General features: G+C 35.5%; 1 protein-coding gene and 1 long non-coding RNA gene across 4 annotated transcripts in view; one reads left to right on the forward strand and one right to left on the reverse strand.

Moving 5' to 3' along the window:
* LOC109537729 (neurotactin) overlaps nucleotides 1-15,203 on the reverse strand; it is a 40,636-nt gene extending 25,433 nt beyond the window's left edge. Inside the window, exons 1-5 of one of the 3 annotated variants that reach the window (XM_048669264.1) lie at nucleotides 15,088-15,203; nucleotides 9,756-9,882; nucleotides 9,271-9,389; nucleotides 9,090-9,216; nucleotides 3,585-3,881 (exon numbers count right to left, since the gene is read on the reverse strand). In XM_048669264.1, the coding sequence (XP_048525221.1) occupies nucleotides 3,585-3,881; nucleotides 9,090-9,216; nucleotides 9,271-9,389; nucleotides 9,756-9,879 (667 nt within the window). In that variant the 5' untranslated portion in view covers nucleotides 9,880-9,882; nucleotides 15,088-15,203. The other 2 variants (XM_048669259.1, XM_048669268.1) reach the window with 2 other exon arrangements.
* Nucleotides 7-609, forward strand: LOC125505477. The gene is made up of 2 exons (XR_007282201.1): nucleotides 7-97; nucleotides 415-609. It is a non-coding gene; the product is annotated as an uncharacterized LOC125505477 (long non-coding RNA).
* Nucleotides 15,204-17,925: the final 2,722 nt, after the last annotated feature.

Raw genomic sequence — 17,925 nt, forward strand, 5'->3', positions numbered from 1 at the left:
AAATGTGCAGCTCATCTTAAAGCTTAGTATTCAGTATTTGATAGTAGATGCACGAATTTAACATGGAATGCTGTACCAACTTTAAATCTGAAGCCAGGTAACTAACAAATAAGTTTGATTTTTCTAGATAATAAATAGATAAATGAATACAGTTTGTGCGAGCATACATGCATTCGAGGCAGATAATTATAAAGTTAATGAAGTACGAAATATATTTATTATATTTTATATATCGAAAATTACAATTACTGTAATGACATTACCAATTATTGGGTTATCAATTATTGTTAACGTTTTTTATGGGGAGTGCAATGTTCTTGAAAAAAAATTTCTTGAAAAAGCATTATTTATAAAGCAAAATTGACATTTGAGGAAAACAATTAGTAAAATTGCTGAAGCGACAAATGATTTTAGGCAATGCCAGAAAATGAATTCCTCACATTGTTGTTTCGGAGCCGAGCAAATCAATCATCTTTCAGAAAATATCCGGACAAGGGGAACACTGGTACATCACAGGAACAAACATTTGTTGCAAATAGTCCCGAAAGCAATAAAACATGGTTGTAACTGATTTATTGACTACGTATTGAATAAAATATTACATAACAAGGTTTTTTATTGACCCGATATATTTATTAGGCTGATAACTGCAAGTTAAACTTGCAGTTTTCGGCCTAATAAAACTTGGTGAATGCAATAATTAGGAGTCAAATATCGGAGAAATTCCTCACATTCCCATAGTTTGTGTGCTTATACCGCTAGGTGGAGAGCTGAATTTATCTCCATAACCTATCATTGCAGTTTCCATTCTAAGGGGGTATGTTCTGTGGTTAAACCGATCGGACCAACTTGGTCGGCTCGTCGAAACGCACGTTCAAATTGCACCGATTTCGAAGGATACAACGAAATCGGCCCGACGCACAGTGGTTGTTTTAACTATTTTAGGTGGTAATAAATAAGGCCTCCGATATATACTATTTTTAGTTAGTATAATTTATTTAGTTGAAATATGTTTCACGTGTAATATAAAAATGAAAGTTTTATTGCAACATAAAGGTATTTTGTACAGGGTGTTATACATAAAAACGCAAATATCAACATAAATTCTCCTAATATATAAGTAGTCCTTTAGACTATAGAGACGATAGTTCTTTAAAAAACAATTTAAATGCTTATCACTGTCGAGATGTTCTGAGGCTGCTATTTCTGCTAAATTTGGTTGTTGGAGTAACTTTAGTACATCATGTGTTAGTGGTTCTTTATTTGAGCGTGTACCTATACATTGAGATAGCGATGATCTGCATGGATCGGATGATAATAATAGCCGGCAAAATACGTCATTTATTGTTTTTTGCCATGAAAATTTTCTTGAATATGATTCGCGATACCTTCGAAACTCTTTATTTCGGGATTCAAGTGCCTCTTCTGAAAACATTCCGATTGGAAGAGGTGCTGCTTTTATAATGTTTGGTCCATGAATGAGTATCCTGTGCAAACTAGAAGGCATGTAATACCATGGATAACATTCCACAAACAACTTGGCTGTTGCCATGCAATACTGAGTAAACGCGTCCACGGCTATTTCATACCCGGAACACATTGCTGTCAATTTAACGTATAATCGCTTCAACAAATCTTCATCAACTCTTGTTATTACAGAAGCAACGGAATAATTTCGAAAAATTTTCTGGCGGTATTTCCGTCATTAGTAGTTCCATATCCCTGTATGCCGCACAGGGCATCGACCAGCAAATTCAACTCTTCTTTTAATTTTTGTATTATCTCCTGTTTTCTTTGTTTTACGATATTTTTCTCATTATCTTCGCGTATCTGCCACTTTTTTATTGTTATTTTATAAGAGATATGTAGGCAACATTCTAAGCATCTTATCCAAGCATGAAGTGTTGAGATGCCATAGTCATATTTCATTTGGTGTAAGATTTAATATTGTTTTTAAATTATGCAAAACTTTAGGGGTTGCACCGCATATACCACATGTCTGTGTTGAAGACTGACCAAGTACGCTGAACAGCTTCCCATCTATCATGGTCATTTTGAAAGTATGGGAAATTTGTAACTGGTGTTTCTGAATAATAGTTGGTTCCATTTCCGATATTTCTTGTTTCATATTGGCAACCACTTGTTTTGTTAATTCAGGCGTTTCTTTCTCAAAATTTCGTTTTATTGGTCGGCAAAACCTAGTGAAAGATGTACGATTATTTTGCCAAAGTATAGTGCCGTTTTCTACTGTCATTTGGAGTGGAACTAGAGCAAAACTAGGTTTGCAAAATCGGCATAAGCTTTTGTTTCTTTCGCTCGTTTCTTTCTTTCTACCTCTGGTAGGATCAAGTTTGTTTTGGTCTTCCAAAAAAATAATGCTTTTATCCACCCAGTGAGAATGTCTCTTTTCGAAAACCTTTCTAGTGTGATTGCAGTTTTTCCACATTTTTGAAACGGAACTAGTAAAACTATTTGCCATTTCTTGTACTGAATCACGTTTGCTGCCATCTTTATTACCTTCTAAATGAAGCTTATTTAAAACATCAAACAGATCAAAACATTATTTTCTTGGAATAAGTTTTCTCCACACCAATCATCAAACATATCGCTTTTCCGAATTGACATCGTTACTAAAAAAACAAATTCTTCGATATAGGCACTTCTTGGCACACAAATTTTATATTGATTAAAACTTAATAAAATGTACTAACGAAAAAAAAAATGTTTCAATGTTTAGGCATGTTCATAAACATGCCTAAACATCAAAATCTGCAACTTTATCAATTTTTTGTTTATAAGTAACTATCAGTAATGCTACTTCCTTTATTTTTTAAAGACTTTTACAAGTATCAGAAAAAAACGTTAATACAAAGATGTAAAGTACTTACCCAACTCTTTAACAGGGTAAAATCTGAATTACACAAACGGGACGACAAACACCGCAATAATCAATCGAACTTAGGAAATAAAAAGCGACTATTTCAAGTAAGAACACAATTTGAATATTGGTGTCACTTTGGTGACCAACAACTTAGTAACTTAATACGATAAAATAAAAAAGAACATCAGCATTTTATTAGATGGAATTTTATTTTTAAGATAAGGCAAAAAATAATGTTTTGTTGTTACTTTTTTTAATAAATTATAACTTCCTAAATAAAATAGAACGACCTCTGTGCGACGGCGTTGTACGTGAGTGCCGGGCTTTCAAAAGAATAAAATAAAAACTGATGAAATCCAACAAATCCTGAACGTGTGCATTTGAGTCCAGACTTGCAACGGTCTGGTGCAACAAACGCGACAACAAAAGACCGACAACTGATAGGGCGCAGCGATGATACGGTGTTGCGGACTGCCGTCCAGACTTGATACGCGATGGTTACGTTACTGTTTTCTGTTGCATGTCCGTACGCGCCTTTAGACGCACATCCCAGACAAAAACCGTGGCCATTTACATATTTATCTCAGTTAATTTATGATAAATGACCATTTGCTCAATATGTTTTGCATACGGCTATCTAATAATTAATGTATTATATTCAAAAGAAAATAATAATAAACTCAAATGATCTGCTGTTACTTACCGATAACTAGCCGGTAGTCTTTCAATTTTTGACTCCACGTTCTTTGAGGTTCCTGTTGTTTTTCGATGTCTTTGGGGCTTTTGTCATCCAGTGGAACATTTTTTAGCTCTCCATGGTCTTTTTCATCATTGCTCTTCTCGTCTAAAGTCTCCATAGACGCTAATTCCGCCTGTACCTGGTGCTTGGTTAAGTTTTGCGACTCCGTGTTCTTTTTCATCCGTTCAAACACCGAAACTAGGGGAACTCGAATTGTGTCGAGAAGTTTTAATCTGTCTTTCGGCTCGGCAGTTTTCTCATCTGTAAGTTCCATACATAAAACATTTAAGCACATTTCATTCGTTCATAGTTCAATGAAACGATATTGAAACTCTGACGAAAAACTACGCCTAATTGGTCCCTGCCGAAAATTTGTATATACGTTTAATTTATATGATGTAATAATCATATTTCTTACTTATAGATACATTACTGTTTTTGAATATTCTAACCAGATAATTACAAATTTTGCCCAAAGTCAAGTAAATGTTAAATTTACGAATTCATTGTCTGTAAGCCCATCGCTCGATTGAAAAAGGTTTTAAAAGAAAATCAAGTGTCATCTTGTGGCAACTCTATTCCATCCGTTTTCAACATTTTGTTGACTTTGTGCTTCTCGTCAAGATTTAATTTCGAACACAGAACAAGTAGTACATTCTGTAGTTCAAAGTTACATCTGAACAGAACCCTAAATTGTTTGCTTTAGATTAGATTTACGCTTCTCGGCGACCCCCAGCGTGCGTCTTTTCTTTGACTCCTAAAGCGGGTTCAGTGGATACTTTTGTATCGCAACAAATCGATTGTTGCGCTACATTTGTTGCCGTGCTGCGTTTACTAGACGATTTTGATTATGCAGGGTGATTCACAACCTTATGGACACAGAGCAGGGGCGTGTAGGTAAGACGACTGGTTGTGAAAATCTACAGGGTGTTCTTTTTATCTAGAGGCATACCCCCTTTTACTCGCCCGAGTTTTTATGTGGTGCGCGACTGACTTCGACTGAACACATTTTTGCATTTGTTGTTCAATTTAAGAATTTTCTGATCTCTTGCATTTTTTTTCGTATCCGTCGTCGTATTCGAGTTATTTGCACAAACATAAGTCCATGATGTAGGGTTTCTGGGTGATTTTCTATTAATTTTTTTATATTTTTTTCGTGCCTTTTTGTTCACATTTTTCTCTGAAAGCTTCAAGTGCAAGTTGAAGTTACACTAGGGATGGCTAACAAGTTAACTTTAAAATTTATTTATTTTTTCTTTAATTTAAAAAAAATTATAAAAAATTTATGGAAAATCACGTACACAAGCGCAACAAGAAAACATCTGTGTCCACTTAAATGCTCTCGGGCATCAAGTGGTGTATAGCCGCAACACCAATTTTGTTGCGATACACGTTAAATTTGCCCTGTCGACCGGAAACACGTGTTTCCAGCATGTTGCACAACATTGTTGCGATACAAAAGTATCCAGTGGACCCGTACTTTTACATCTCAAGCCGTTTCTAGCCAAAGCCGACTAAATCCCGAATCCGCTCTCACGGAACACCAAACCCGTTCCTTGAAACCATCCACCCAACCAATTAGCGGAGGGATGGGGAGTAAAGTAAAGTATTCCCATCCTGTTCTGCCTTTTATATCTCCGACATTTCCCATCAAGGGATGCGTAGATGTGCGCGAGGTCGCCGAAGCGTTGCTCAGCACATCAACCCATGCAACTTTTCCATAAACCCTGAAGCTCGCCTTTCCCTTGTCCCTCGATTTCCACACAAAAAATCCCTGACTCTCTCTCTGACTTATGCCCACAATTTCCCCGTACTTCTCCCGAACGTCAACCGACACTTTTACCCCGGCTCTCACACCCTTACCGTTATTGCGGAGATGGCCGACAGCTCGCCTGCGCTGGCTTAATCCACTATCACAGCCTCGTCAGGCTAGTTAGCTATTGTGCACCTGGCTCAATCCGCTACCGCAACCTCTTCAGGCTAGTTATTGCGGATGTGGATGGCGAATCCACTACCGCAGCCGCGTCAGGCTTGTCAACCAGATTGCCTTCCCCACGCTTGTGCCCGGTCAATGGGAATCTCCGACAGAGTGGCACAGACTAATTCGGAAATACGAAGAAACTGGAAGCACGACGCAAAATGTGAGTTTTGTTCGCCCGCGTATTAAACACCCACAAATATCGAATCTGCATGTTTGAGTGCTGCACAAATCCCTTTTACTTGTCGTAGAAAAACAGACCATAGATGGTTGCGTTAAATTTCCAGGGCGTTTCCCGCTTGCTTGCGGCGTTTCACGTCTAAACTTGATATTTTGCACGTATACATCGCAGGCTCGACGAGATCGCTCCGTGTGAAGACCAGCAATCTCAAATCTGGAATTTGCAATCCGAAAATGAAACAGTACACAATGTGCCTCAATCTTTGCTGCTCTCGTCAAAATATGGATGGATTGCGAAAAACTTCCCGTCCCAACTTGCGCGTCTTCCGTGTACCATGTCCATGCTTCAGATTTTAAGACATAAGACTCTCCCTAAAGATGAGATTTTTTGAGGATGTACATATTACAACATCGGTCTATCACAGCTGTAAACGCGCAACAAAATCTCGCATAAGTTCGAATTATGGTATTTAGTTAGCAAACAACTTGTAGACGCATTTAGAAATGTTTTTCGGGCTTTGAATCCGTGGTCCATGGGAATTTCTTCCTGACGTTTCGTCCACAACTGCGATGGACATTATCAAAGGCGATGAGGCAGTGGGCGAAATGATCTCCCGTACTTTCCGACTAAGACTGGCTCCCCTGTCGTATTTATGCGGCCCGGCCGTGTGAGGAGATCATGCGGGAGGAGCAGGCACAGTCGTTGAAAATGGAATCTCTCGGATACGTGCCAACGTGAGAAGCCGCGGCAAACATTTGAACGATGTCATATTGCATACATAATGTCATACACGGGACATGCAAATAAAAAACAAATTTCGTTAATACCTCACACACAGCTTATTTTATTCCATTTCAACATCGACGCGTCCCTATTGGAAAACCATTTAAAAGTAGAGGACTCCTAAAGACGATTTTTTCCCATTTTGGTAAATCGGGGTTTGTGAAATACGTCAAATAGTGTGTGCTTTGTGAAATATGTCACAAACTTAGTTTAATTTGTCAATGTAATATATTTTTTACAATTTTATAAATCGTGCTATTCGGTTTCCGAATCTCCATCTTTCCTCGATTAATGTAATTATTTCAGTTTTTTCAAATAATTTTTAATGTGGCAATTTGAAAATAAGAAAACTAGTCAGTATTGTCATTTGCACAAAGGTAGACCGAGGTAGAAAGTCAGATTTGCAAAACAATTAGAGGGTGTTTTTTACAAGACGTACAGAACTTTAAACTGAAATAAGTCACAAAAATCATGTTAAGGTCATGGTACTGGCTTTATAGAAAAGGCAATTGTATGCCTTTGTAGCTTATTGCCCGGTTTCTGAAACGATCTTTATAGTTCCAATAGCCTAAACGGATCTATAGGTCGGAAAAATGGGTTTCTGCAACGTTCGTTAAGAGCTAGCGGTTCGTTACCTTGAAGAACCGCGCCGCTCTCGTGCCGGGCTTCTGGTAAATTCCGTTATTGGTTCGATAACTTTCGGTCCGCTAAAGTTGTAGGTTCTATAAATTATGGTGGGTTTCTCAACGTGTCTAAACGTGAAAGCTAGTAATCCATAACTATCGAGTCTATAAAGTAGGCAAAGCCATATAACGAAGAAGAAGTTGTAAAGACCGGTTAGAGTGACTTGTGTTACCTCGTGTTATCAAAAAACTTTGTTCGGTCATTAGTGTCAAGTCATACGAAATCAGCTGCGAGCAGAGCACACGTTTTGGGAAAACAATAATAACATTTTTGGGAGCAAAATTTATCTGTGAAATAGAAGCAAAGTTTTCCAACTCCGAAAATTCCACTTCCGACTCATCTGACGAGGAAGTTTTCTATGTTATTAATAGTGAAATAATTCGCCATTTTCGAACACGGAATGATCATTTAGAAATACAGCGAAGATGAATTCCGAGATCGTTTTCGTTTAACCAAAAACGTTGCTCTCTACCTAGAAGAGCTACTTCAGGAACAAATTCAGACAGTGCCAGATACACCACAGTTTATCTGTTTGCGAACAATTGCTAATTACTCTAAGGTTTTATGCAACAGGTAGAATGACAAAATATATTTGCATAGATTGTATTTATTTGATTTTTTCTTCGAAGCCCAACACTTATAGCTTGTAATATTAAATAGGTCCCAGATCTCTGAAGTAAAATAAACCGGACAAATGTTTTTGATAACACTCAAGTCACTCTAACCGGTCTTTACAGATTCTTCTTCTTCGTTATATGGCTTTGCCCACAGAATACCACGCTTTGATTACTTTATAGAYTCGATAGKTATGGATCACTAGCTTTCACGTTTAGACACGTTGAGAAACCCACCATAAGTTATAGAACCTACAACTTTAGCGGACCGATAGTTATCGTACCAATAAGGAAATCTACCAAAAACCGGGCAAGTCTGTTTGATAACAACACAAGATGTAAAGACCAAAAKACGCWAATTTGAAGAARGCCGCGTAAATCAATTTTAAAGAAGTMCATTTAGTCCAGAGAGTACAAAATAGTCAGTATATTTCCTTGCAAGGCGAGAAGACGTCAGCCGCACTTGTARTGTCGGCGTCAAGTGATATAAAACGAGGATCGATATTCGCCTTTATTTGTCACGAAAATCATTATTTCATCATTTCTTACTTCTTGCCTACATGATTTTCTATTAAGCTGCACATTGTGCTATTTTCTCATTTATACATTTCTGTAAGACAAAATCAGATTGCATTTTCATATTTACCGAAAAAAAACTGGTTTTCGTTTTAAGGCCGTTCTACAGTCGGAAACTTTATTCCCGCGACATTCTTGCATGCAATATTTCGTTCTACGTTTGCGCATTTGATCGGCTCTCGAGTTGCTGGAAACACTTATTGCACTCGCCGGCTATAGTTCCAAACCTACAATGTCTTGCAGCTAGCCGCAACTTTAGTGACTTTTCTGGTTCTTTTTATGCTGCCAACTGTTCACTCATAGTAATATAAATAACCATCATTGGCATATTTGCTTATTTTCGTTTTTTATCGAAATAAACCCCAACTTATGTTAATCACAATAATTCCGTTGGCAATATAATTGTAACCTCAAACGAAAACAAACAGAATTTGAAATTTTCATCTATAGTTAATAGTTGGTACGCTTCATCGATTTGTCTAAATGTGAGGTTTAACATTGCACACTGTAAAGCGGAATACTAAAATTATAGCCGCAAGAAAGTTGCGGGCAATAAAATTGTCGACTGTAAAACGCCCTTTAAAAAGGTTACCGATTAGGCGTAATAGTTCGTTACACTTTATTTGCCCCAGCTTTAACATGCCTCTACAAACCTTCTTCAGTTTCCTTATTTTTCTTAAATGGATTGGGCAATTTAATTCTGGTCTGAACTGGAGCCGATTCTTCCTTCTTCTCGTTGTCTTGTTCAATCAGCTCAGTTCCTTCAATTTGATCATCTTCCTATAAATGTTACGAATTTACCCTGTTGCATGTGCCGCCTTTGGGACTTGATACCTTGCACTGTTCTTTTGACTTGCTCCTGGTGAAAAATCCAGGCATTTGAATTCCTCCAATTGGGATTTTTTTAGGTTTCACCTCCATTCCTTCTTTGAGCTTCTTTTCTTCCATCATTTCTACATGGAAAAGATTATGTAGTGATTTACATTTGCATATAATAACTGTTTGCCGTAGGCTCTTTTTGAAACGAGGAAAATATGAAGGAAAATGTTCTTAAACCAGAATAAAATATACAGTATGATACAAAGGAAAATACAAAAGCTGAATATACTATATAATTGCATACTGGAAAAAGTTTACATTTGACGTATTTTTAGCGTTTGAATATCTCTTTGTTAATAACCATCCTGTATATACACTATTTAGCCGTTTACAATAAAACACTTATTATAAAAACCTGATTGTTACCCTCCGACTTGATGAATATGAAACTATTTTACAGAGAAACTATTTTAGATCAACTGTGTTTAACTTGCACTTACCTTTAGTGTTTTTCTGTTCGTTTTCGACATTTAGAATCTTTTCACGTTCTTCCTCTTGAATGCTTTTCTTATCTTCATTGATCACTGGAGTCAAGCTCTCTTGGACTGACTCAATTTGACTCATTTTCTACGATTAGAAACAAATGCTCTTTTATACGTTTTTTACATTCAATTATATTGTGACAAAGTGGCACAATATCCATGTCATTAAAATTATGTATGAGCGAAGAAAAAATAAAGGCGTTTTAATTAAAGTAATAGATTATTTGGCAGTCTAGTAATTCGCTGTTGTGTTATACGACTTGTGTTATTTAGTAAATAATTCATAAAATGCATGGTTTAGCTTCAAATTACCCCTTTTCTTCTAAAATACCTAAAATTCATACTCTTGGAACTGGTGAGTTTTCAGGTCCTTTGGGCGCCGCATTAAAGAACTTTACCTGACGTTGAGCAAGCACGAGTGGCTTGCATCCTCAGAGAGTGTTTTGCAGCTTACTCAGTCCAGTGCAAGATTTCGAGCAAAACACTTCGGAAGATACGAAACGTCAGAAAGATAATATTTTCCACAAAGGTCTAAAAGCAAGAAAAAAACCACAAGTTCCCAGTAGTTGCCGCGAAAGGTTAACACTTTTGGTGCTAAAATGGACTGGAGTGAGTTACGGGGCAGATATTTCTGTTAAGATAAAGACAAGTGCGCAGTTCTCTCTCGCACGCACACAGCCGCCCACGAACCTTAGACCTTCCATTAGGCCGATCGTATGAATATAATAGTGTGTAGTATGTAGTGTATAATAATGTGCAGTCTGTGGGCCGATCATCTGGATGCGGTTTGGTCCAAACTGTTTTCGTCAGAAATTGTGCGAAAAGGAGCTAGTCATCCAATTTCATTGCAACGTAGTGACGCTCGTCCACTAGATAGCTAAATCATTCGTTCGAAATCGCACGAACCATTGTAAGCAAAATGGAAAGACGCCCTTTCTTTGGAACGACTACATCAGATTTCGCATATGTGGGGATTCCTCCACTGGAAGTTTTTCTTATCGTACAAATTGGTCATGTCTTGTCATGTATCAAATAAGTACATATATAACAGAGTAATTATATAATAATAATTGTGATTATACAACTGTTAATAATAATGAATTATTTTCTTTCGGGAACTAGTTATCTTGTGAGAAGACGATTAGTTAAAAAGAAAAAAACTATTGGGTTGCTGATACATTAGCAACCAAAAAACAACAGAAACAAGAAAAGAATTTGGATAATTCCATCATTTATTTTAAGATCCTAAAAATAATCAGAAATACTTATTGGTTTTTCAACATCCATTTCAGCTCAGTGTGTTAAAAATATTCGCTATTCAGTCAGAAACACTGCAAACCTGCGAACAAATCCCATACGTTTCGGATAGTTCGCACATCGCAATGGTCAACGAGCTCCAGTACGTTGCAATGAAATTGGATTATACGCCCGTTTTTGCACGATTTCTGACGAACGCTGTTAAAGGACGACCGGCCTTAAGGCTCCAGTTTGCTTGGCCAAAACTTCCATACCGTACCCTTCATTCTAAGTGGAGATTTTAATGTTGAATGTTCTGATAGAGCCCAAAATTTAATGTATTTTATTGAATAAAAGTTACAATTATAGATGATAAATAATCCAAAACAAGCTTCAATAGAGCAAGATAAAATCACAATTCAGTTCTTATTACAGTTATTATAAACCAATTGTCACTTTTATATGATTAGATAATGATAACGTAAATACCAGCGAGTCAAATCCAACTAGTGAAGAATATTAAATGTAAATAAAATATAATTTTTACATTCAAAAGAAAATTAAATTACATTTTACCTATTCCTCCATTTATAAATTACTAGACTTTAACAAGAATGTTGACATTATAAATTAGTATCACCATCATGCGTTAAACAAGATCGATATTTTATGGTTTCTATAAACAATATGAAGACATCACTTCTGTCGAGCGTCCCGTGACGCAAACCTTTTTTTAAATATTGTTAATGATTAATTATTTTTTTGATTTAGTGATGACAATAGTATCACTTAGCCGCTATTATACTATATGTTTATTGGGTTTCCAACTTGATTTGTAATGGGAAAGTCTACTGGCGGTCTAGTCTGTGTAATATTTATTAACTTACGAACTGTTCGAAAGAAGTATAGAACAAAAACCTTTGTTTAAACAGGGTTCTTAATATATTTTGCAGAATGAAATAACCCTTGAACATTAGGAGATATTTTAAACTAACATGATCCCATTAAAACCATAGGTAACATATATACAAACAATTAAATGCGAGCACAAATAGAAGAGACCTTACAGAACTAATACCAGCGGGTAGCGGTATTCGTCAGGGAGACTCTCTGAGCCCTACCCTTTTCAATTTAATAATGGAAGAAATTGTTCGAAGTGTTCGAGGGCTAAAGGGATACAAAATGGGGGATGCAAAAATCAAATTAGTGTGTTATGCTGACGATGCCGCTCTCATCGCAGAAAGTGAAGATGACTTACAAAGGTTATTACACTTATTCAACCCGACAGCCAAGTCTCTAAATATGGAAATATCACCGACCAAAACAAAGTGTTTAACAACATCAAAAACCTCTCTAAGATGCAAACTGGAACTTGACGGTAGATAATCGAGCAGAAAACGAAATTTATTTACCTTGGCGTGGAACTTTTCGGCTTTGGGGATATTGAGGCAGAGGTGAGCAATCAAACAACAAGAGCAATTAGAATAGCTGGCTGTCTGAATGCCATATGATGCAATAAGAGTATGGAAATGGACACTAAAGACACTAAATCGAGGATCTACAAAACCTGCGTGAGGCCGGTGATGACATATACCGCAGAAACCAGGCCAGAAACAGCGAAAACCAAGACTCCTAGAGACAGCTGAGATGAAAGTACACCGTAGAATCACCGGAAAAACACTGCTGAATAGAAAGAGAAGCGAGGATATCAAAACAGCCTGTTATGTCAAGAACATCAATGAATTGGTAGCAAACAGGAAGAAAGAATGGAATGAGCACATAAGCAGGATGGACGACCGCAGACTTGAGAGTATTGCCATTGGGACGAAGAGACGTTGGGCGCCCCAGGAAACGATGGAGAGCGATTCGCCTAAAATCAAGAATGAAGAAGAAGAAGAATAAATTATTTGAAGACTCAAAGTGAAGCAGAAACAAAAAAAAAGCTTAACATTTTGTTACTGAAGGAAGTACACACATTCCATGTTGAAAGCTCATTTCTTGATGATCCTCATTTGTTGATCAAAGTGAAAATCTTATTTGAATTTCTCAATCCAAATAATGTGAATACCTTTCAAAAATGACGATGACTAACATTACTGATAAAAGAGAGCTTATTATTATACGATATTATTATCATTTATTCAAAAATAAAAAATAACCAAACATCATAGCATGCGTAGCGCCCTCTAACAGATACCTTAAAAATAAGTTGAAACTGGAAGTTCCCACCATTAAAAGCCCAATATTTTACTAAGGAGTGTTTTGAGTAAATCCTATTATTTTGACATCTACAATTTGCAGTAACCATATAACGCATTTACAAGGACCACCCTGTAAATCTCTATTTTTATGAAAGATGCCATTAACAACGTTTCTCCTGGATTATTGAGTTTTTGAAGAGAACAATTGAAAAAAATGTTTGAAATGTCTTTTTGGTTTTATAATTGGAAAACCGATGAAAGTATAGGTTTCCACTCAAACATAACTGATGCACTGTTTTATTGTCCAAAAACGATTTGATCAAACTTTTCAAAAATTTCGCCAAGAGTGCTTTGAGAACAAAAATCCATGATTATGTCTGAGGAACACAGTGGTGTATAAAAAGTTGAAAATTAATTTAAGTATCAATGAAAAAAGCAGATAAGCTCCAAATTTACTACGATTTGCACCGAAATGTAAGCCATATTACAACATGTAATAATAATAATAATCTTGCAAATCAAAGCAAAATCCTGACTTTTTCTTCAAAATCAACGAGATGTTTTTAGACGAGCCTACGAACTTGGAAATTTTTAATCGTCACAATAAAAACGTCTGGTCTATTGCATTTGCTCAAGCAGGTTTTGTGCTAAAGATCCATAATCCATCTTGTACCGTTTATAATAACCGAGAGCCCCATATTAGAGTCCGTAAAAATGGCACCCTGCATATGCCAGCATGTTAGTTTATACAGATTATGATTATGATTCAAAATTTGTGTTATTTCTCAATGGGGATATGTGAATAGTACGGGATTTTTACTTAAATTCAGCTCATTTCTCGAAGATACTAAGATTTGAAAATTAAATTTCAACTTTGTCATTAATCGATATATTAAAGCAGCTGTAACAGGTTACAACGTTCATGTTCACTTTGGTTTCAAAATGCGGTTCTCAAAAGAACATGTTACTTTTTAAATTTCTCATTAAAAATGCGCAATGATGATGATAGTAAAAATAGTGATGATATATCATGATTCAGTTTATTTAAAAAATATTTCATAACATTGGTAAACTTGTAAAAATAAAATACATATTCTAAAATCAAAAACAAAACATGGGTCAGAAGTAGCTACTTAAAGAACAAAGAAACTGATAATCTAGAGTGATTATATAAAATATACGGTTTGTATGCAAAAATGTTTAAAAATGTATTTTTTATTTAAAAATTAACTAACATTTAATAATAACATTTTTTGAAGATGCTTTTTACTGAGTCTAGTCCTTCGCTCGTTTTGATAGCACCCGTTTTAGAAAATAATCTCTCGCATTTCGTTTCACAATAACATTAAATAACCCACAATAACATAAAACAGAAATGCGTGGCAATCCTGGACGAAGTATTACTCGAGTTAATTTTGGAATCACCAAAAATTATTTTTAAAAATATGTCGACCTTACTACGTTTATTACTATTCAAATAACTTTCATTTCATCTCTGACTGAATTTATATTTAAAAAATTGTAGTATAAAATTGATGAGTGCTAAATTAGGCTTTATACCCACACGTCTTCTACAGGAAGATCTATTAAAAGCCTATTCTGCTCACATATGTATGCTTTTTCAACGCTAATGAGAAAAACTTACCGAAAAATAATAAAAACAACGCTAAAACGCCGGCTATTATTCCGGCCCTTTGTCGAGTATCGATTTCCTTTTGGTTTGGCCCTAGATTAAGTTAGATATTCTTGCGCCGACAAGTTCATTGAATAAAAGATTTCTTAGGATAACGTATACCGTGTTTATTTAGTGGGGTCTGTTTCATATTTTCAGTAATTCTTACCTAAATGCTTACCGGTTTCTCACCATATAGAAAACAACAGATTAAACCGACAGAATGCAAGCAAAGTAAGCAAACATTAAACTGACTAAACCGTCAAACGCAAAACAAAGCTAAAGTGACACATGGCAGTGGTGGAGCAAAGCAGCGTTGCCAGATCCGATAATCGAGTTACGGTAAATAAGCTCGACACTTTTCGGTAGTTATCGTACAAAATCGATAGACTCATTTTTCTTTCATTGCTAGGGGCTCCATAAAATGAATTTTTATGAACTTACAGCAATACTAAAATAAACGTAAGAGTCCATAGGTATATTTATAATATTTCTTTAAACATTAAAACACATTGTTCATAAAATAATAATCTCACAAAAAATAATAAAATTTTTATCATACAAATTGCTAATAAAATTATTCATAGTAATTTCAAGAAATAAACACTTTTCTCTCTTTTAAATAAAAATATCTCTTGCATTGCATTTTGCAAATTGTGGTCCTTTGTTGCTCTTCTAAATCCAGTTTTTAAAATCTGGCAGATGTTTACATTCTTCCTTATAATTTTGCGAATATTTAATTTTTTTTTTTTTGGTTGTTGAGTGGTGCCATCACCTCCACTATCACTAATATCACCCATAACAAATCATTTTTTTTGAGAAGCTGAATTGAATTTAAAACCTCAGCAGTTTCACCGTCAGCGCAACCACTAAAATCAACTAAAACCAGAGTAATATATTTACATATATTATACTCTGCGTTTGCTAAAACAGTGAAACTTGTATTGAAGATGTATCCCGATGGAACTATCGAACAAAAAACCAAACTGTGCGTACTCTCGACGTCAGTACAACCCTCGGCCAACGCCCTTCGCTCTAGTACCTCGCTCTACCAGAGGCAGCCGTGGGTGGGCTCACTCAAGCGCCGCCATCTCTATTCGTTCATGACGTGTAATATAGAGATGACATAGAGACGTATATTTACATAGCTCTGACAGGCATGGTTTATGATACATTATCATATTTATGATCTATGGCAGGCCTGATTTATTGTTGCTTGAAAAATAACTCAGAAATACGAGGTGTTCTAAAATAAAATGTCTGCTATTGCCAACGTACTTTGATCATGAATGGAAATGTGTTTTATTATTTTAAGTAAACCAAGATAAATTTTTAAACTTTTATTTGTTACTTTTCGGTAGAAATCTGCATGGTATCGGTAGATTCCTTGACGAATCGGTAGACCTGGCATCGCTGAAACAAAGGCATGGCACGGAGTGCCAAGAGTCGTGACTAACAATACAGCAAGTTTAATTAATGTTTTTTCCACGGTTATTCATAAAATTAATGTAATTCGTTAGTAAAATATACATAATAATGATTATATTCCCTAATAGATAGTGGCTACCATTGTAGGGCGACCCACACGTGATTGTAATAAATTTTACCAGCGTATTGAACGTTCAAAAATGAAAATTTCAAGAAAACTTGTCCCCTGAAACATACCATTTTTGAGTACAAATACAAGTGTTAAATAGTTAGCATATCGGGTAAATGAAAAGTCACGTGCGTCCACTATAAATTTATTTTAGGCCACATACAGTGTGGCCTACCAGAGCCTACTACACATTTTTAATGTTCTTTTGAATTTTTACGGTTAAAAGAACAGATAAACATACAAACAGTTATATCGCTAAATTTGGAAAAAAATAAGGATTTTAAAAGGCTCACAGCCAACTATGATTACCATTTAAAAAAACGTAAAATTATTTTTTATCTCGTAAATCAAGTTGACTACGACAACGAGTGCTAATTTATTGGATTCAACGTAAAAAGTTCTACCAAGGACAATTTTAACTTTTTTCTAAGTTAAGCAGTTTACGTAATATGTGATAATTAAAAAAGTGTTGATTTCTTGTCTTTTCAGGATATTTCAAGAAGTCGAGTACCTAAATTTTGAAAACAATAATGAATAGGCAATCGAATTCTGCCCAATTTTGCCGCCCATTTAACGGATTCTCTATCTATAAAAATGTAGAATCATCAAGACCTAAAACTGCGTTAAAGGAATTACAGGTGGAAAAAAGCCGGACCTCGGTCACATTACAAGGGTTAAGAGTTCTTTTTTGCTCAATAGAAAATTTTTTATTTAGGTTTTTCGGTTTTTCTTTTGGTACAGCTTATAATCAGTAAATGATGCCTATTTAGGTCTATAGGTTTATCGGTCAATAGCTGGTGGCAAAAAATGAAACACTGTTTTTCATGGGCCAACGTTTCACCTAGGTACATGTAACTTGATTACTTGTTTTTAAATTAATATGATTACAGTTGTGTCTGGATATAACGAACTTAAAAAATGAACTAAAACTGGTTCGTGATATCCGAAGTTCGCTATAAGCGAATAATAATACAAAAACACGTGGTGCATTTTATTTCGTTATTTTTACATAGAATAGTAGAAGTTAGTAGGTAAAACTAAAAAGAACACAAAAAGAAAAACAGAACACAATTTGAAATCTACTTCATAAAATCTTTTTCAAAAATTTTTCTTTGTACATTTCTGCTGCAAAAATAGATGTTATTTATGTAGTTTTCAAGATCACAAAATGACTCCCAGATATGATTAGGAACTTGGCGTGATTGTAGAAAATTCCGAGTTTCTGACACTTTTTTTGTCATTTCAGAAATGGTTGGAACAGCATTAGTGTCTAGAGTAGAATCAGTTTCACTTAAATCGTCATCTTCCTCATTATTGCTTAAAGCTGTAGATGAGGTTATGGAGTCTATAATTTGCTCATCGGTCAACATTTCTCTTTTAACAATGCCATTATCAATGCTCACATATTCGAAGAAATTGAAA

The sequence above is a fragment of the Dendroctonus ponderosae genome, unplaced genomic scaffold, assembly GCF_020466585.1.
Source record: "Dendroctonus ponderosae isolate FM_Combo_2020 unplaced genomic scaffold, Dpon_F_20191213v2 Dpon_F_20191213_1, whole genome shotgun sequence".
NCBI classification, from domain to species: domain Eukaryota; kingdom Metazoa; phylum Arthropoda; class Insecta; order Coleoptera; family Curculionidae; genus Dendroctonus; species Dendroctonus ponderosae.